We start from the raw sequence: 20,068 nt of genomic DNA, 5'->3' as shown, positions 1-20,068 counted from the left end.
CACCGAGGTTGGTGACCCTCCGCGCAAGGGGGGTGACGATGATGGACCCCGGGATCGTGACACTGGGCCGGTGGCGGCGTGTGCCACGCTCGGGTTGCGTGCCCTACGGAACGTGGCGGTGTGCGGATACGCTCGATCTACCGGATCCATACACATGCTTTCCACGTTGGATGTGAGTGGAAGATTGTAGTGGTCTGGGCGCGTGCCGTGCTCGCGCTGGGAGCCGGCGACTGTCGACGCAGCAATCCAGACACATGCTTTGGCACGTGGTGTGCCACCCAGGGGGAGGCAAAAGGCACACTGCTGTGGGCTAAGTCGATCACAATAATTATTAGTCCATAAATCCTGGCAGAATGCTGGCATGACAATATATATATATATATTCTGTTTTATTTGTTGCCTTTAATCACTGTTTGAGTTTATATTGACTTTCTAATGACACTCTTAATAATACCAATAAGATTAGAAATAATTTTTTAAAGAAAAAAATTAGCATTCGAGTGGTATGCATTTTTATTGTTTGGAGCATAGTTTTCGGGAGAAAATTTGGTGATGGACTAAGCCTTAGGGATATATGTATCATTAGAATTGTCATTCATAATAAAATAATTAAAATTTTATTTAATAAGAAAGTTAACTTATGGAATCTTATAGTTAACGTAAACTATGATTATTTTGACTAACACTAGACAAAAGAAGGCTAGTTAGACCTGAAAGCTATTCTTAGATATTATTATTGAGCTTAAATCTAAATATATTAGACTTGTTGGAAAAGGATGATCCGCCGCGGGAGTGCAGAAGCAGAGCGTCACGTGCTTCGCTTGGGATCCGCGCCCGGGACTGGCCGCGCCGCGCGGACCCCTGCACTTCCTGGACCGGCGTCACGTGCAGCGCCGCCGGGCGGGTCGTCGCATTCGACATCTCCGGCCTCCGTCGAACCCGGGTTTTTCACCTCAGCCCCTAGTTCGCCGTCGACGGGCTGCAGAACCTCACCCAGCTCCGGTCCTTGAACGCCACTGGCTTCGCACTCTCCGGCTCCATTCCGGACTGGCTCGGTGCTGACCTCGCCCCGACTTTCGCCACCCTTGTCCTCCGCGATGCCTCCGTCGCGGGTTCCATCCCCTACTCCCTTGGTGGCGTCGCCAGTCTCGCTGTGCTTGTCCTCGCCGGCAATGCCATCACTGGAAATATCCCTACCACGCTCGGGCAACTCGATAACCTCACGCTCCTGGACCTCTCGCACAACGCGCTCTCCGGGCCGATCCCGACATCCCTCGGAGCGCTCGCCAGCCTCTTGTACCTCGACCTCTCGTCCAACTTCCTTTCTGGACCGGTGCCGCTCGCACTTGGCAGCCTCCGGAACCTGAAAACCCTGATCTTGGCGAACAATAGCCTCTCCGGATCGGTCCCCTCACAGCTCGGCGATCTCTCCTGGCTCACGGTTCTCGATCTCAGCTTCAATTCCCTCACTGGATCACTCCCGAATAGTCTCAGAAACCTGAGGAGCCTCCAAAATCTGAACTTGGGGAACAACTCACTCTCGGGAGCTCTAACCGATAGACTCTTGGCCGGTCTCACCCTGCTGCAGTCCATCGTACTTAGTCACAAGAACTTATCGGGGGCGTTACCGGATTCACTGTGGTCTCTCTCGGAGCTTCGGGTCTTTGATGTCTCTGGTAATAGGCACACCGGAGTACTTCCGGACATCGTGCCAGCTGCTGTCAAAGGCAATGTCAGTGGTTCTCTCTTCGATCTCTCGAGCAATCTTTACTACGGTTCCATCTCTACTCGATTCGGGAGCATGTTCACCAAATTCGTAATGGTGAATATATCGATTAATTACTTGGAAGGTGCATGGCCATTAGATAAAACGGGCAACGATGTATCTTATTGGTTGAATTGCCTTAAGAATGCAATGAACCAGAGGAGCCCAGACGACTGTTTGAAGTTTTATAGGGATAGAGGGTTACCTTATGATGGAAATGTGATCCCGAGTGCTCTGCCTTCGGACACTTCCAAGAAGGAACATTTGAACTTAAAAGTATATTTTGACAGGGACTCTTGGGGGCGTTTTGGCGCTTGCCATATTGGTTCTTCTACGGATATGTTATTTGAAGAGACATGGTTTTCGGCAAGTTGAACAGCAGGAGAGTGGTGGAGCTGCACCCTCTTCCGGAGGTGGCACACAGGCTCCCGGTGTTTATGTGAATTTGACTGCTGTGGGGAAGGCCTTCGGTTACGAGCAGCTGGTTCGGGCTACCGCAGGCTTCAGCGGTATGAACCTTGTCAAGCATGGACGATCGGGAGGTATTTACTGTGGTGCTTTGGAAAACGGTCTTCCTATAGTTGTGAAGAGGATCAATGTTCTGGCCAGTAAGGATGCTCGTGTTGTAGAATTGGATTTGTTCTCCAATGGTTTGCATGAGAGATTGGTGCCATTTCTGGGCCACTGCCTGGGAAAAGAGGAGAAATTCCTCGTCTACAAGTATGTGCCAAATGGTGACCTCTACACTGCATTGCAGAGAAAACCTGAGCCAGGAGGAGGGGTGCACTCGCTGGATTGGATAAAGAGGTTGAAGATTGCAACAGGCATTGCTCAGGCTCTGTACTATCTTCATCACGAATGTTCGCCGCCGCTTGTTCATAGGTAATGCCCTTACATGGTTGGAGAAAACCAAATCGTATTGTTTTATCCATCATCTCTCGTATGATCCATGTTTGGCAAAACTAGAGTTATTGCATACTTCTCAGAGACCATCCAAAGTTCCATTCTCAACATTTTTTTGGGCAGTTTAAGCCTTGCATATATAATCTTGCTATACTTGTTCCTTAATGGATAGCCTGTCCTTCTAATGATAAATCAATCTCTTTGCCTCTTGGTGGTTCATACCTTGAACTCTAGTTACTCAATTTGCAAATCTGCAGTGTTTGAGGTGTTCTATGTTTCCTAATTTAATGTCCAGTGCTTGGATCTTCTTCTGGTTTTCTTGTAAGTCTAGCTTGAAGTGTTCTTTGCATCATCTACCAGGTCTAATGCTGTTGAACTTCTTGACTGTATGCAGTTTCCAAATTTTCCGCATTGTTATCATTCGGCACGCCTCATACAACTCCAAGATTCTCCATTTTTATAAATCTTTTTAACATTTGAACAATTCCTCAAGCTTATAATATTTCCAGCAATTCACATTTCATGATAATTCATGTTTCTTTAACAACCAGAACTGGGATTTCTTTTCCCCACAATTGTTTTTGTGGTCCAATTTGCAACAATTTCACTGGATATATTTTGGTAAGATTGTCTTTTAATACTTCTGCACCATTACATTAATTCAGGACCACTGTTAAAAGTTCAGGTGCGCATTGTGGTTAAAATTTCTAATTAGTGATAGCTACTTTCCTCGATGTGTATGTGCTATCGTGACACTGTCAAACTCGCCATTAGCAAGTAATAGTATTCTTTAACAGATGTACAGTTATCATTTGCAGAGACATCCAAACGAGCAGTATCCTCCTCGATGATAAATTTGAAGTGAGGCTTGGAAGTTTGAGTGAGGTATGTCCTCAGGAAGAAGCACACCATAGTGTTATCGCCAAGCTATTGCGGATGTCACAGTAAGTTCAAAATTCACAATAGTCTTTATTACTTGTTAGTTAATCTCAAAATAATATTTCCTTAAAATAGAGTAATTCTAGAGTTCCATCATGTCAAATTCATGTTTGTTATTCTTTTTCTTATCTTGTTCTGTCTATCATGGATCTTAGTAACCTTTGCGTATCATCCGGTTTATATTATGTAAATTGCTCTCAAATTTGAATATGTATCCATTGTCATATTCGGATTGTGGATTGGTTATATCTCATGAAACACACCATTCTCGACAGATCCAGTGTTGCGACTTGTCTTCGGTTCAACAAAGACGAAGATGTTAACCGTAAAGATTAACGGTAAAACACAACACGCTGACTCATTAGGAAAGTCTATATTAGATAATGAGACCTCCGATGTTGTTATTTCGGAACTATTGAACTGTTTGTTTCTTAGTAAACTGATGTTGCTCAATAGATTCGAGGCAGCATATAGAGAAAGAAAAAGAAAGTAATCAAGTGGCTAGATCACATGATTTATTGTCATATGATCAGGATAACACTTGTTTCCCGGACTCATACATCCTTAATAGATTGCTTGTTTTATTCTCTCTGATAACATTGAAAATTTCATTGATCGTAATATAGCTTCAACCTTGTCATGTTATAATATCTGCTTCTCTTCTTGACATGTAGGAACTCAAAACAAAGTGTTTCCGGTATGAAACTTTTTGAAGACCCCCGATATATTTTATTGAATGATTTCGTTCAACTATCGGCTAATCACTTCTTTTCCTTGGTGCTTGATGAATTTGCATAATCTCCTGAGAAATCTCTTTATTCTATTGAAGGAAATCCTCTAATCTGTTAAGGAAAATCCTCTCTCATAACCTCTATAAATAGAAGAGGGACATGTAAATAGAATAAGTTTTTTTACTTTTTCAATAAAGTTTTTTCGATAATTATTTTTATTTTTTATTATTTTCTTCACGTATGATGTGCATTGTCTTTGCAATGTCTTGGCAAGGTGTTGCTCGAGCTAGTTACCGGTAAGCTTGGAATCAGTGGGTCAAATGACGTGCCATCGATGTGTATGAGAAGGAACTCATGACAAAGATTGTCGACTCGTTCCTCGTAGTGGATGAGGACCACTTGGAGGAGGTCTGGGCCATAGCAATCATAGCCAAGTCTTGCTTGAATCCAAAGCCTAACAGGCGGCCACTTGTGAGCTATGTCCTGAAGGCACTGGAAAACCCTGTGAAGGTGGTGAGGGAAGACGACAACTCTGGTTCAGCCAGGTTGAGGGCTACTTCATCACGGGGCTCTTGGAATTCTGCCTTCACGGGAAGCTTGCGACGCAGCTCCTCGGGCATCATGTCTGTGCCAGGGCAACTAAGGGAGGACCAGAAGCTGAAAAGATCTGGTACAGCCGGGTCTCAGGGAAGTGGAGGAGAACGATCATTCTCTCGGAAGAGACCGTCGAAGGAGATCTTCCCAGAGCCATATGGTTTCCATGACATGGAGGATCAAGAAGAAGGTTCGACATATGGTGGGCGGCTCGCCATTTGAGTTCCTGCCTATCGGCATCTGACCTCGATGGTGAGTTCGACGAGTGATGATCCGTGATCGGGTCGATTTCTTTCTCTTCCTCTACTGTTCATGCATTTGTACACGACAAGTATTCCAATGGAAGAGCTCGACATCGAGGCAGCAGGCTCGCGGAGGTCACTATCATATCCTACTGCTTTCAGTCGGTGCAGAAGATGTTGAATCGATTTGGCAGCTTAAAACAAGCAGGTGTAATTTATCCTTCATCGGTGGCTTTTCAGGGTATTTATTGTATGTTGGATTACTTGGTTTCGCATCGCCAGCTTTCTGTTTCCACCTGTTCGATCACTCTTTTAACACTCGACAACAAGTGATCTTATCGGAGAGCCAACCATTTGGATGGTGGCCGGACGGTGGATTTTGGACACTGGGTTTAGGTTGCTCTTTGTGATTTTGGACCCTCATTAACAAAGAATACCAAAGGCTGCTGTTTAAAGTCGGCTTAACTTGCTGATAAAAGCAGAACGAAAAAAGAATGATATAACCCACAAAGACTAACACCGAATAAGCTTCCATAGAAAACTCGATTCGCAATCAGTAGCTTACATGAAGCTAATATGGTAGAGAAGAGAATCTTAGTCCAATGTTACCCATAAAACGCACACTTCCACCAACAAACAATATCAGCCCGCAAATCACTTTCTTTGATGAACTTGAATGGAAATTGTCGAAGAAACAAAATCACGATGTGATGCTACAGTTATTAATGAGTGGCAGGTATTGCTATTAAACTCTATTGTGGTGACACGCTAGTCCTGGAACGATATCTTGAACTTGCAAGACGCTAGCGGCCAAACCTTCCTGATACAGACTTTGGCACAAAGCTGACTGAACTTGAAGACTTCTCTAGCCTGCAAGAGGGAAATAGATTTTACAGTTTACAAGTAGAGATACAAATATCAACAGGATTATGTGTGCATGTACTTTCATGTCTACACAGGACATGCATGCATTTTTTGCACATTATTTGGAATAGTTCAAAAGAGATGGCACCTTGAGATTTCCTCAACGGCCTTCAGAACTCGCTCAGAACTAGTTTCCAGCACCTGGCCTCCAAATATAATTTCGTCTAGGATGGTATGCATCTGCACATAAGAAATCCAAGTTCAACATACATGAAAACAGTGGTATCGATCTGATTGTTGTAAATCTGTTCTAAATTGAACAAAAGGATGATACGCTGCTAAATCAGTTTCACAGTAGATATAGACCTGAAGGATAAATAAGATGATACACTGCTAAATCAGTTTCACAGTAGGTATAGACCTTAAGGATAAATAAGATGATACCCTGCTAAATCAGTTTCACAGTAGATATGGACATCAAGAATAGAGGGCAGATTCACTTGTAGCTAACAGAGGTAATGATAGACAGGTAAGAGATTGTTCCAAAGAGTTCATGAACGTGTGAAATCATACCGTATTGCCATTCTACTTTACATTAATGAACAAATTATAATAGAATATGCCAATCGTTTAAACTTTCTATTTATGATCTAGTCATGCCAAGTCTAACATGAATATCTTGCAAGTGTTCTGGTTACTCCATAAGAGCCTTCTAGCAAACATGATAGAATTTCTTGATTATTTGCAACATCCTCTCCATAAATCTAGAAGTTCAATCACTTCAAATCTTTTGTTCCATATGCCTATATAATTAGCAAAACAAAATTATATTATCCTAAACTCACTTTTCATAGCTTTTCTGTCTTCTTCTTTTATTTAAGATGAAAGAGCAGTGCAGTACGTTTCGGTTGCAGGCTGATAGAATATGCTCAACTCAACCAGATATTTGGCTTTTTTTTTTGTCAGGCTAGCTTGTCGAAGTAATCCAAAAAATTGCTAGCAAACAAAAGAGACATACTGAGAAAGCTTCACAACAGCTACGATTACCTTGTTGAAGTTAAACACTATGTCAAGCTCACAGACATTTTTGAAGCATCTGTCCAGTGTCTCAACAAGGACTGCAGATGACAGCATCTAAATTAGAAACAAACCCTTCGGACATATTTGTGAATCATAGGGAAAGATTGGAAGATATGAGCTCAGCCAATACTAATAGTGCTACTCATGATACATAAAGAAATTCCATACCAGTGGAGAAGGAACAATTTTTATAAAGAAAAACAATCTCATGTAAAAGGTTGAAAACTTGTTTTGCACCTTGTATGAGGTCAAGCATAGCTAGTTCGTTCTCACAACTGTCAAACACAAAGACAAAATACAGCGTAGCGAGGTGCTTGTATACCAGCCGGGTACCCTGCAAGAAGGATGAAGCATGATAATGCATATCACCAGATTTATAGAAAGGATTTCCTCAGCAAACATAGGAAATTCCTCACGAACAAACAATAAAGAGACTGCCTATCTACTCAATTTATAAGAAACCGTATATTTTGTTCACGATTCATATTTAATGCGCAGAGCCCTAATTTTTGCAGGCTCCTCGCTCTATTAATCAACAACATGTTCCTCTCAGCAAAACCCAGTTTGAGAGGAATTCTCGTTAGCAAGTAGAGCAATTATTGTAACACAAACGGATAAAAGGCGAACAAGCTAAAACATTCATATGTGTAGACCTCTTTGAATTTCTCTTGTGTTTTTTTCTTTGTTATTTCTGCAACAAAAGATACGAAGAGTAAAGAGGAAAAGATTACTGGGCCGAAGATTGCATCTGCTTCAACGAAATTGCTGACGTTGTCCGGTCTTCCAGATAAAACTGCAACAGGTTGACGCAAAAGATCGAATATTTAACAGAAAATCGATAGCGAAAAATGTGAAACAAATGGGGAAACAGGGGATTAATCGAGGGGTTTTCTAATGTATTGAAAGTACGTGCCCCCTGACCTGCGAAGACGCTCCGTGTGAGTTCCTGCTGTTTCTCCGGGGGCTGGGCTTCGACAGAAGAGCAAAAGCAGCCAGAGTCAAGAGAGGATTCGTTTTCGGATCCGAATGCAAATTACGAGGGCGAATAAGAGAGACAGAGGAGATATTGGGTACCTGGAACTCGTAAAACTTGAGGAGGCGGGGCTTGCCCTGGGTGTTCATCACGATCACCGCGCGAATCATGGCTGTAGCCGGCCGCCCGAGAGAGGCACTCAGAAGGGTTCCGAGAGAGCGGTGGCCAAAGGGCGGGTTGGAACTTGCAACGCTGACGTTGTTTTCGTTTTCTGTTTCCTGGTTTTGGAGACGAAACGGCGGTGGAGATGTTTTTGGCAACGGTGGGGACGTTTTCGGATCGAATTGACCGTCCCGTGGCAATATATCTCAGATATTTATTTCTCTTTTACCTATTGGACGAGCCATAGCTGACGTGGAATGCGGGATCCACGATCCCTCTTTCCGCCGCCGCAGTCCGATTGTTGATTTGGCTCATTGCGGCGAGTCCGCGATTCGTTCGACCCATTTGTCTCACCCACTCGGTTAGGGTTTAAGAGCTTTTCTTTATTCCCCACATCCGTCAGGAGGAAGACTGTCAAGATCGATCCGTGATGGCCTCGCTCTGTAGGTCCGCCGTCATGGCCGCCGGGAGGTCCGTCGCGTTCCGCTCCAAATCCATACTCCCGAAGCCTGCGCCGTCCCGAAGGGCCGCCCCTTTCGTTCGGAGGTGAAGGCTACTGCAACTCCAAATTCTTGCCCTCGAACTCTTCTACTTGTTATTTTTCTTATTTTTAGTTTCGATTCGTACTCTCGACTAATTTCGGCACGACCTATGTTAGGTCGATCGCACCGGCATTGGGGAGCGTCGATTCGCTGATGCCGCTTCACAGCGCCATCGCCGCCGCTCGCCTCAGATCTTTCATTGCGGTCGATTCCTCATGTTGGAGTTGGCTCTCCCAAGGTAACATTCACGAAAGACTTTGTCTTTGATTGGTCATCAAATAACTGGGGAAATCTTTGATTTTGTCATGCATTGAGGATTTGCATTTGCCACCAGTATTTCTTGCAAGAAGAATGTAAATCAGAAAAGGGTTTGGTTTCACGGAGTGTTATAGCATCCAAAGAATACTCGTTGGATTGATTTTTATAGCAAAATTGGAACTTTGTCTTGTGGTAATTCTGATGATAGGTTTAAACAAGCGCATCTGATCATGGCTATGGAGAGTGCAACGCAGAAGGGAAGAAACATGTGAGGAATTTTAAACCATGACTTCTGTGAAATTGGCCACTATATCCATTTTATTCCTCGACATCTTATTCAATATAGTAGGTGTCAAGTATAAATTAAAGGTCAATTTCATCGCTCTCCTTAAAACTATTTTTAACAGCATGCAGAAACTTAGTGATCGTTGCTCTGTTTTCGGATATTCTAATAGTGCTTTATATTCTGGCAAATTTTATCCTAACGTAGTTCTCTATTTTTCGTATAGGACGTTCTTTACCTTTGTGACCGAGGTGTGCTGGTTTTATGCTATGTGGGATCTTAGATTCTTACTGCTGCTCATTTACTTTGAAGACCGTAATTTGTCTTTTACAAGTCTTGAACTGCAGCAAGTGATTGGGCATACCTTACTTTTTAGCCCAAGTACCCCTTTTATTTTTGAAATTTATTGAGATAGCATTTCTTGTTTATTAGCCTTTTAACATAACCTGTTCTTTCTAGAGTACATCATATTACTCGCCGTGTACCCTTTAGATGAAAATTTGATGTTACAAGTACTGCAGCTATATTATTGGAATGTGTTCCCTGTTTGGACGATGGTGTTTTGATCTTATGCTCTTTGATGTCCACCACCATGATCATGCTTTGGATGACACCATAACGTTACTTCTATTGTAGGACCAACTGAATGAGTTCATTAGAAGTGTTCTATTTTTGTGATGCATTTATGCTTAATTGATTTATGTACTTGCCTAACTGCAACTATGACAATAATTATTATTCTTGTATGTAGATCATTTTACTTTGTGCTATACTACGATGGCAATCAAAATTCTTCATATTCTATTGGAATTGGCCTTTTGCAGTAGTCATTGGCATGCTATTTCAATCTAGAAGTGGAACGTCTCACTTTCCAAGCCTTTGATAACCAAATAGTTAAATTACCAACATTATGTTAAATAATTGAAGAATACCTGATGAGGAAATAGAGATAAAACAACCGTATAAGAACAGGATATCATCAGCTGACCCATAAGAATCAGATGTCAGATTTGATCTGTTTAAATATCAGAGTTCCTAAAGTTAGCTACCTGTATTGAATTATTTAACCCTAGCTACTGTACCTTCTCCACTTTCTTTTTCCAGAACTTTACCAATTATGATCTTCATCTCTTTCGTGCTTCGAATAACATAAGTCTCTATTCTACCTTGCTTAGCAAATATGTTGCTTTCCATCTTTGGTAGCTATGTCTTGTAAAAAGGAATCAATTATGGTCTGTAAATCTTCTTGCTGCTTTCTTAGTTTCTTCTTCATTGGAATTTTGATCTGCTTTATATCTTCCAAAGTTCCTTAGAATCTCTTTTGGTTTAATTTTTATCCCTTTATTTGTCATTATAATGCCCATACTGTTATTGCCTTCTTTTGATCTAGTCTATTGTGTTTTCCAATCTGTTCTTGATCACCTTGGAACTCCTCTTGATTTCTTGGAGTTTTTGTTTTCTCTTCATTATTTATGATACATCGTGTCCGTCCTTGCTCTTCATCTATCCCTCCTACTTTGGAAAAACTGTGGCAATGGCTCAGGCCAATTTTGATATTGTCGAATTGAGTCCTAGTAACTGGTAACGCTTTGAGCTACAACGAAATCTAGAATACCACACTTGTTTTTTTTTTTTTTGTTGCCTGCATTCACCGTGTTTCCAACTTGTCTATGGAAGTTTCTTGCATGGAAAGTTTTTGACTGTTTCATATGATGTCTTCCATTGGTTTGTTTACATAATTCGGAGCATGCATATAGTTTGGCATAAAACCTTGATTCTTGCAGTAATGTTTTTTAACCTCTCCAACATTTTCTGTCAATAATTAAATAGCAACAAGGGAAGGGATGTCCAAAGAAATGTCAACTTGGTTCATATACTTTTCCTTTGCATCAAACATATAACCAATACTTATTTATTTATTTATTTATGTAGGTTTTAATGTACCCATTTTGTTTCTCATAAACGGAATGTTTTTTCTGTCCGATCAGGCTGAAAGTTTGTAGCCTTACTCGTGCGTATATTTTTGCTGCAATCGAATATGTTCAGATCCAGACATCGTTGAAGTTGTTCTGTATACAAGTGATGATACAGCCCGTGTATTGGTGTCGTAGTTCTTTTAGCGTAGTCAAATTCCAGATGATCATCATATCGCTTATCTTGTTCTTTTGACTTCCTCCTTTTTCGAGGAGTTGCTGTTCTCGTTCATGCTTACCTATCATAAATTGGAATTGGAATGGACCAGTTAGTTTGAAGCATGGAATTGTGTTTTAAAGGTCTCTCTCTCTCTCTCTCTCTCTCTCTCACCAAATGTGCGACCTCAGATGCTCCGGCAGCTGATCCTCTCCCCAAATCGCCGCTGACTTGGCATCATCCTTTGCCATCAGTCTCGCGAACTCCTCGTGATCATAATGCACATTGCTCTCTCCTCCAAAATCCTCGGGCAGCATCTGGAAATCGAAGCTTTTGCGCAGCACTCCCATGCTCTCTTCCTTCTTCGGGTACACAAATTTCACCTTCTCGAAGGTCTTCGGGTCCAGGAAATATTTAACTATCTGCGCACAAAAACCAGAAAACGCTAAAGACCGATAAACCATCAGACATAATCGATTAAGGGCTACGGACCTTCCAAAATGATTCAAAAATTCTTGGGGGATTATATAGGAATGCAGCCGCAAGCCTCTCGGGATAGTGAGACTGCAAAACGTTTGCCGTCTCTCGAGCAGTCTTAATCGGCACCGAGTTCCTCAATGACCATCCTGTGAAGTCTATCAGCCAAACCATCTGCTCTTGTCCTTGGGGCAGATTGATGATGGCATTCTCCAGGAGATACACCAGATGCCTGAGTTGGCTGTCGTGCGAGCATGTGTTCTGCAACAGATGCATGTAGCTTGTATCTCTATTCTCAGATTTTTTTTTTTTTTCGTTTCCTTGTAGGACAGGAAAATGAAAACATGAATGGCAAACCTGTCTCCCTGGTCTCAGCACAAGAACACTTCTTCCCTCGCGATCATGAAAATCCGCTCTGTAGACCTTGCCGGTTTCACCTTCGGTAGCAACCTCAGGCTGAAACGATCGGGAAAACAGTGTAAATATATCGACTGCGGTGTCAAATCAAACATCTGAATCGAGCTCACCCAACGAATTTCCTCTGGCTTGTAAGTCGCTCGCCACTCGAGTGTCTCCTCTAACATTTTCTTCGACTTGTCAACGTTCCAGTTCCAAGCTTCCAAGTATCTCCTCAGACATGCATCGGTGCAGAACATGAAGCTACGTCCGGATAAGGGTCCGATAACAGCTCTCAGCTCTTCCACCTGTTTGTTGCACAATATCCACAATTTATCATGCAAGATATATCATATAATGTCACAAATTAGCATGATCAAGCTGAAAAGAGTTTAAAATTAAACACGAATGATGATGTTTTCTTGTTCTTTGTCCTGCAATGCCCATATATTGTATATGTAGAAAGATTACATCAGTCGGATAGAAATTTTCGTGATAAACAGGTGTGGCACATGGCAATCGGATGAACCATTGCGAGTATGACCATCAAGAAAAACATAGTTTTTTGAAAGCTTATGCAGTATGGTAGATGAGCATATTCAATCCAAAACAACCTACATTCAGAGACTCCACCGCGAAGCTGACTCATTTAATCGAAAAATATATATGTATTCTTGAGATTGTACTTCATGAGCCTGATATAGAACTTCCCATAGTGTAATACAGAACAATGTGTTCAGTCTAATTACCTTCTCTTGGTGTGGTAGAGCAGCATGATCCTGGTCATCATGAGAGTTATGCTTCCTTCCGAACATGTTTGCATCCGCCTTCCCTGTTGATGAGACATGCTTTTAGCAGGATAGCGAAACAGAAATTGCACATTCATGCTACTAAGGTACTCATCAAACCTCTTAATTGTAAATAAATAATGCATTTTTACCAATGGTTATGATCTAATTACACACAACAATTTGTATCACAATAAGGGTGGAAACATAGCCTCAGAATATGTTCAAATGTGCCGATGGTTTACATCTAAGTCACATAGCAAGTCCAGTTTCTGAGACAATCTAAATTGTATCACAACAAAGATAGAAACCACAGCTTCGGAATAGGTTCAAATGCATCATAGAGGTGCAAAAAATAGAGAGTTAAGATAGTTGAAAACTCATGCTACGATACAGACGCAAAAAAGAGAGCTAAACTCAAAAGCAATGGTTTGTGGCACCTAACGATTCAACCTGTGACATGTCTATCACATTGGCTAACTGATACTATAAATAAGATCTTCTCAAGCAGAAAGCTGGGTGGGAGAGGATGAGAACAGATATTTCTTTCTCTATTGCTCTCACTGTAAAATAGAAAAAGAGTTTCCACCATTCCAGTGCAAGTGCAATCCGGTAGAGGATGAGAGCAAAACTGGCAACTCCTTGGTTTTAAAAAAATAGTATGCCAAACTCCTGATTTGCGGTAAGGCGATTATGTATGTCAAATAATTGAATGAATGCAATAGTATATCAAATAGTATGTCAATCGGGTATTCAATTATGTATCCATGACGTAATCCATATTATTTTAACAAATAGTATGTCAAATAGTATATCGATCGAGTATATTCATTCATTGATTCATGCATGTATTCAAAAATATCATAAGAGATCATGCTTAGTGTATGACATGCTAGATTATGTTCATTGGTGACTTTACATTATGATGGATCCATAGTTCCTTTCACAGAGTGCACTTCCAATGTAAACCACTGGCATATACCACAAAGTAACAATCACATTAATATCATCGAGTTAATCCCAAGATAATAGAAAATCACTAATCAATTTCAAATCACTACTTCAAATAAAGTTTTTAAGTTCATCAATTCATATGAACATAAGTTATCAATCTCTTAGCAGCCCTCAATCGACCTGAACCATAATTGAAATAGTCCAATTGACTTGAACCAAATTAAATTCTATCTGAGCCCAACCTCTAATCCTTATTGAAATCGTCTAGAATCATTCTAGAGTGGTCTAATTTGGATCTAATTGGTTTTAATGTGGTCAAATGAGTTTGAACTAATCAAATCGGTCCAAAATCACCTTGAATCATCTTAACCAAACTGATGTAGTTTAATCAACTAATGAGCTTAAATCAATAAGAGAGGAGGGAATTGAGCTAGGCTACATAGTACTAATCCAAATTGGACCGACGCCACATATGCCTATCCCAAGTATTAGACTAGGTTGACGTGTCATGAGTTGAGTCGTACTTGGTCTTCGAGCTTGGTCGTTGAACTAGACTGCACCGACTCGTGAGCAAGGTCATGCTTGATCACATGAGCTAGATCAAATCTGATCATATGAGTTGGGTTGTGCCTAACCACATGGGCTGGGTCGTGTTTGGTCATATGAGTTAGATTATACATGATCACATGGATTGGTCTAATCGATCAACTTGACTCAAGTCAGACTTGAGTTTGATCCCTCTTATTAAATTAGATTTCAATTTTAAAAAAAATACTTTAAAATATTATAAGATAATAATTAATCTTGAATAAATTACCATTAGAATTTTTAATAATACAATATGAATTTATTAAAATAGACTTCTAAATCCATTTTTATAACTTAAATAATCTAATAAATTCATGATCCTATAGTTAAAACTAATTAAATCATAAATATTAATACATTAATTCTTGAAACAAACATATATTTATTTAAAAGAATTAGAGCTATTATTTCAATCCAAAAATAAGAATTTTAATTGTTAAATCACATCTTAAAAGTATAATTCACTAACTTAAGATTTTTGCTTGAAATATAAGTCATGCACCATCATCATGAACTTAAATAATAATTCTAACATAAAAATTCAACGATCATTATTTACCAATCATAAAAATTTTAAAATTAAAATATTATTATACATCGTAAAATTATAATAATTTTAATATCAAATATTTAAAAATATAAATAAAAAAATATAAAAAAATGAGTTGAGGATCCTACCTCTCATCAATCCTCCTGTTGCTAGCTTTGACAAGCAACGGGGGAGAGAGAGCCCCTTTATATAAAAAAATATATATCGTTCTCGAAAGATAATTAATGATTTAATTTTATTTTCACACATAAAAATAGAAATACAATATTTTTTTTTTATAATTCACACAAAAATATAATTCAAAATATTTATTTCTTAAAATTCACATCATTATTAGGAAATAAATTAATTAATTTTAAATTATTAAATTATTTAATTGATCGCCTAATTTCCTAACAAATCAATTTAGTTCATTTCCATAATCATACTACATAAATATTCAAATAAAGTAACATATTATTTATGGTAATTTGATTTATATTGAGGCAAGAAAGAAAAATCCCAGATAATTATAGTTAATTAGTCTGGATAATTTTGATTGGCTTAAGAATTTATATTTTTATCTAGATTTTTCACCCAGGAACAAAACAGACAAAGCAAGCTAAAACACAACCAAAGCAAGCTAAAACACAACCAACAAACAATATTTGAGATGTGGTGTCAAGATGGAGCATTTGGTATTATAATAATAATTTGAGCATGACACCTTTGAACGGGCTATAGGCATGCAGACATTAGGCAAACTGCTATGGGTGATTGGACAGTCCACTAATCTCAAGAAAAGTTCCAGACGAGTCCAAAAGGTTTCATGGTGTGGTGGAAGAAACCGTGCCCTGTTGATCTTGATAAGAAGAAGGGATAGTCCTGTTAATCTTCTATATTTCTCTCGAGAAGAACTCTTTACAATTTCAGAAACTCTATATTTTTTAATGACCCAACATATGGGGTTTATATAGTCCCCAAAGATACATTACAATAATTGTATTCAAGATGAATCATTCTCTTTCAAGAACCAATAACCAATTTGAATTATCCTTCTATAGAATTTTAATTTATTTTTTCTTCGTGATGTAATGAATCTCCTTCTCGATGCAATGAACATTTCTTTGATGAAATGAATCTCTTTATGAGAGTTGAACAAGTTTAATTCCAACATTCTCCCCCCTTAAACTTGTTCCATCTAACATGGCAAGTTTCTTTCGAAGTTGTTGAATATTATACCTCTTCTTCAAGAACTCTATTAAGAAATACTGATTTGACATCAATTTGTAAAATTTTTCATTTTATTTGAGCAGCTAGAGAGATGAGTAATCTTATTGTCTCTCGTCGAGCAACTGGTGTAATTACTTCTTCATAGTCAATCTCATATTGTTGTTTGTATCCCTTTGCAACCAATCGGGCTTTGTATTTCTCCACCTCTCCTTTTGCATTTCTTTTGTTTTGAAGATCCACTTAACACCGATAGCTTGGTGGTCTTCTGGAAGTGTAGTAAGCTCCCATGTATTATTTTTATTAATGGCATGAATCTCTTCGTTCATAGCTTGTCATCATTTTTCATCTCTATAAGCTTCTTCGAAAGTTAATGGATCATATCCTGCAAAAAGATAAAATAAAGAAAGTTCATTATTGTTAGTATCAATCCTTCGAGTCATATCATATAGCTCCTGAATCGGTCTTGTCCTTCTTATAATTGGACTTCTTGAATCATGTGACCTGGCTGATCTAGGTGATGATTCCGGCAAAACCACTTTGGTGCTTGCTTGTATTATATCATCTTCTTCTGAAGCTATAGCTTTCTTATGCTGCTCACCACTTTTCCGGTTCCAAATCTGTTGTTCATCAAACTCAACATCTCTTGACATCACAACTTTATTTGTGACAAGATTGTAGTGTTTGTAACCACTGGAATTCTTTAGATAACCTAGCAAAATGTATTTCTGACTTTTATCTTCCAATTTTGTTCTCTTTTCTTCTTGTGTCTTGACAAATACAACACTTCCAAAAATTCTCAAATGGTCAACCCTTAGTTTTTGGAAGCTCTATGCTTCTTCTGGTGTAACATTACCAATTCGTTTTGTCGGAAACCTATTAAACAAATAAACTGCACAAGCAACAGCATCTCCCCAAAATTCTTTAGGAATTTTTTTTTCCTTTAACATGCATCGGACCATATTAAGGATAGTCCTATTTTTTCTTTCTTAGACATCATTTTGTTGAGGTGTGTATGGCATGATGAATTGATGTAGAATTTCATTATTTCTACAAAAAAATTTCAAATTCATTTGATATATATTCACCACCCCTATTTATTCTTAAACATTTAATCTTACAATAAAAATAATACATTGTAACTTACTATACTTGCAGAAGACCACTAAGCTATCGGTATTAAGCGGATCTTCAAAACAAAAAAAATGCAAAAGGAGAGGTGGAGAAATACAAGACCCGATTGGTTGCAAAGGGATACAAATAACAATATGAGATTGACTATGAAGAAGTATTTGCACCAGTTGCTCGACTAGAGACAATAAGATTACTTATCTCTCTAGCAGCTCAAATAAAATGAAAATTTTACAAATTGATGTCAAATCAGTATTTCCTAATGGAATTCTTGAAGAAAAAGTATATATTCAACGATTTCGAAAGAAACTTGACATATTAGATGGAACAAGTTTAAGGGGGAAGAATGTTGAAATTAAACTTGTTCAAGTGTCATAAAGAGATTCATTTCATCAAAAACAGATTTATTGCATCGAGAAGGAGACTCATTACATCAAGAAAAAAAAATAGATTAAAATTTTATGAAAGGATAAGTCAAATTGGTTATTGGTTCTTGAAAGAGAATGATTCATCTTGAATACAATTATTGTAATGTATCTTTGGGGACTATATAAACCCCTTAGGTCATGAAAAATATAGAGTTTCTGAAATTGTAAAGAGAAATTGTAAAGAGTTCTTCTTGAGAGAAATATGGAAGATTAAAGCTTGTCCTACTCTTCCTCTGTTTGATAACATCTTTCATGCCACGAGCAGACCTAGCTAGCATTTCGCGCATTTCACATGCTTCGAACCGTATGATTCGATATGCTAGCAGATCATCCATCGTCTCATAAGTCTCCAAAAAGTCAACCATATGCTGGACGAGTCAATCAGAGGTCCACCGATCAGAAGGATTCCACAGAAGGGGCTGACCGGAGGCACTCTCGCTCTCATCTTGAAAGACAAACTCATTGGAATCAGATGGGTCGACAAAGACATTTTGAATCCTATGGTCGAGGATGGGTAAACTGTAAAAAAAAAAAAGGTTCGAATCAAGAATTCCTTTTAGGAAGAGATTGATGACCGATTTATGAGCATCGAAAGTGGTAAGGGAAAACACAGAGAATTATCACCCAGAAATCCCCAGATGGAAGCAGATGAGCAACGGTTCTGAGTTTCCCTCTTTTGTTCTTTCTTTTTTGGTCCAAATCAAATTAAATCACTCCGTCTGATTCCCGATACGGTATAATCTCGATCGAAGATGAATACCAAAAACATCTTTTTTCTCTTTTTAACTAGAAATCATACGAGTGCAAACAAAATCAAGAACCCAGATTTGTCCCCAAAGTGCAGCCCGCAGTAAAACCAAGATTACGAACGGCGAGCGAGATCAACACGGCGGAGCAATCAATAAAGAACCACCATTTCAGATGAACCCCAAAGAAGAGAGATTTGTCCGACTGACTCCAGCTTTACCCAGTAACAACCATATGAGGCATAAAAATAAACAGAAGAGATCCATACCTCCGAGCGAGCGAGCGAGCGAGAGAGAGAGAGAGAGAGAGAGAGAGCCTTCTGCGGGACGGTCACAAGTGTATTCTTTGGCCTCCGGGGAGAAGGTTGGCAGGTGGACTAGACCGCACTTGCTATCTTCTCTCCTTCCAAGCTTGGTACGCGCGGAGAACCAGAGGGGCGGAGAAGTATGAAAAGAAAGAAAGAAAGAAAGAAAGAGAGAGAGAGAGAGAGGATGCCCGCTTGGGCCTCTTTTGCAACTTGGTTGGTCACACTGATCTCGTCCGTAGCGGAGTTCCAGACCAAAACGCATGCTCTCTCCGAGTGCATCATCCTTTTGACACACACACACACGGACATGGGAACACCGATCTTTTTCTTCGCTCGAGCACCTAAAGCAACCGACGCAATCCGAAGCTTTATTCTCCATTCGCTGTGTGAGAGAGGGAGAGGCGCATTAATGGATGTACAACTAAACCCTCTAGAAGACGTCTACACCGCGCGCAGAAACTTCACCATTTGCACTTCTCATATAATTGTCCGACGCTATGATAAACTTTCTATGTGCTCTTCCACTGGGAAAGACTATGGTAATCGAACCAAAATCTTGGGCTGAATGCCATATTTGATCGACACTTCAGTTCTAATTAATCCAAACAGAAAAGAAAAAAACTCTGATCTTGGACCAGAGATCATCTTCTTTCTTTTTCCTTCTTCTTTCGAATCATGTGCACATTTCTTGGAGGGTTCCGACCCGATGGGGAAGATAGAGATACCTACTACGCAAGCAAAGATGAATCCAATTAACTATATATGTGCCCGGAGCGAAGGGGATGGGACGTATGAAAAGGTTCACCGGACTCGGTCGTCGATGCCAGTGTCGCGCTCCTACCCTATCGCGTGTATCTCGTGTCAGGTCCTTTCAACGACGGTATCAGATCCATGACCTGCCCTGCATGCCAACCCACTCACATGAGGAGCAAGCCTGACCTGCAATGCGAACCCTTTGATCTCATTAATATTTTATCAAAGCCTGACGTGCGAACCCTTCCGGAGATTGTGTTTTAGTGGTCGATCC

At 39.7% G+C, this 20,068-nt stretch overlaps 3 protein-coding genes and 1 pseudogene across 3 annotated transcripts; 2 read left to right on the top strand and 2 right to left on the bottom strand.

Moving 5' to 3' along the window:
- Nucleotides 1-38: 38 nt before the first annotated feature.
- LOC135680422 (probable LRR receptor-like serine/threonine-protein kinase At2g16250) lies at nucleotides 39-5,427 on the top strand (annotated as a pseudogene).
- Nucleotides 5,428-5,816: 389 nt separating this feature from the next.
- LOC135588329 (AP-3 complex subunit sigma-like) lies at nucleotides 5,817-8,413 on the bottom strand. The gene is made up of 7 exons (XM_065080405.1): nucleotides 8,193-8,413; nucleotides 8,040-8,082; nucleotides 7,850-7,911; nucleotides 7,356-7,452; nucleotides 7,086-7,156; nucleotides 6,187-6,278; nucleotides 5,817-6,044 (listed from the first exon to the last, which is right to left on the bottom strand). The coding sequence occupies exons 1-7, from the start codon at nucleotides 8,259-8,261 to the stop codon at nucleotides 5,978-5,980; spliced, it is 501 nt and encodes a 166-aa protein (XP_064936477.1). The 5' UTR covers nucleotides 8,262-8,413; the 3' UTR covers nucleotides 5,817-5,977.
- A 170-nt stretch (nucleotides 8,414-8,583) lies between these two features.
- LOC135588330 (protein NONRESPONDING TO OXYLIPINS 2, mitochondrial-like) lies at nucleotides 8,584-9,888 on the top strand. Its single transcript, XM_065080406.1, has 3 exons — nucleotides 8,584-8,799; nucleotides 8,912-9,033; nucleotides 9,563-9,888. Exons 1-3 carry the CDS (start codon nucleotides 8,684-8,686, stop codon nucleotides 9,580-9,582), a joined length of 258 nt encoding a protein of 85 aa, XP_064936478.1. The 5' UTR covers nucleotides 8,584-8,683; the 3' UTR covers nucleotides 9,583-9,888.
- Nucleotides 9,889-11,356: 1,468 nt separating this feature from the next.
- LOC135588327 (phosphatidylinositol transfer protein PDR16-like) lies at nucleotides 11,357-19,960 on the bottom strand. The gene is made up of 7 exons (XM_065080404.1): nucleotides 19,003-19,960; nucleotides 13,089-13,171; nucleotides 12,471-12,647; nucleotides 12,301-12,399; nucleotides 11,959-12,204; nucleotides 11,641-11,888; nucleotides 11,357-11,548 (listed from the first exon to the last, which is right to left on the bottom strand). The coding sequence occupies exons 1-7, from the start codon at nucleotides 19,418-19,420 to the stop codon at nucleotides 11,545-11,547; spliced, it is 1,275 nt and encodes a 424-aa protein (XP_064936476.1). The 5' UTR covers nucleotides 19,421-19,960; the 3' UTR covers nucleotides 11,357-11,544.
- Between the last annotated feature and the right edge of the window lie 108 nt (nucleotides 19,961-20,068).

Source organism: Musa acuminata, chromosome BXJ1-8 (genome assembly GCF_036884655.1).
Source record: "Musa acuminata AAA Group cultivar baxijiao chromosome BXJ1-8, Cavendish_Baxijiao_AAA, whole genome shotgun sequence".
NCBI lineage: Eukaryota > Viridiplantae > Streptophyta > Magnoliopsida > Zingiberales > Musaceae > Musa > Musa acuminata.
This window is presented reverse-complemented; position numbering and strand designations above follow the sequence as displayed.

Bases quoted from the DNA above. Each gene is read 5' to 3' on its own strand.
- LOC135588329 (XM_065080405.1), bottom strand. From the start codon at position 8,261: ATGATTCGCGCGGTGATCGTGATGAACACCCAGGGCAAGCCCCGCCTC. The intron at 7,912-8,039 runs GTCAGGGGGCAC...AACCTGTTGCAG, and splicing joins CACACGGAGCGTCTTCGCAG to TTTTATCTGGAAGACCGGAC. The intron at 6,045-6,186 runs GTGCCATCTCTT...TCCCTCTTGCAG, and splicing joins GCCGTTGAGGAAATCTCAAG to GCTAGAGAAGTCTTCAAGTT.
- LOC135588330 (XM_065080406.1), top strand. From the start codon at position 8,684: ATGGCCTCGCTCTGTAGGTCCGCCGTCATGGCCGCCGGGAGGTCCGTC. The intron at 8,800-8,911 runs GTGAAGGCTACT...GACCTATGTTAG, and splicing joins GCCGCCCCTTTCGTTCGGAG to GTCGATCGCACCGGCATTGG. The intron at 9,034-9,562 runs GTAACATTCACG...TTTTTCGTATAG, and splicing joins TTGGAGTTGGCTCTCCCAAG to GACGTTCTTTACCTTTGTGA.
- LOC135588327 (XM_065080404.1), bottom strand. From the start codon at position 19,420: ATGGAGAATAAAGCTTCGGATTGCGTCGGTTGCTTTAGGTGCTCGAGC. The intron at 12,648-13,088 runs GTAATTAGACTG...TGCAACAAACAG, and splicing joins CTCTACCACACCAAGAGAAG to GTGGAAGAGCTGAGAGCTGT. The intron at 11,889-11,958 runs GTCCGTAGCCCT...TTTTGTGCGCAG, and splicing joins TTTTTGAATCATTTTGGAAG to ATAGTTAAATATTTCCTGGA.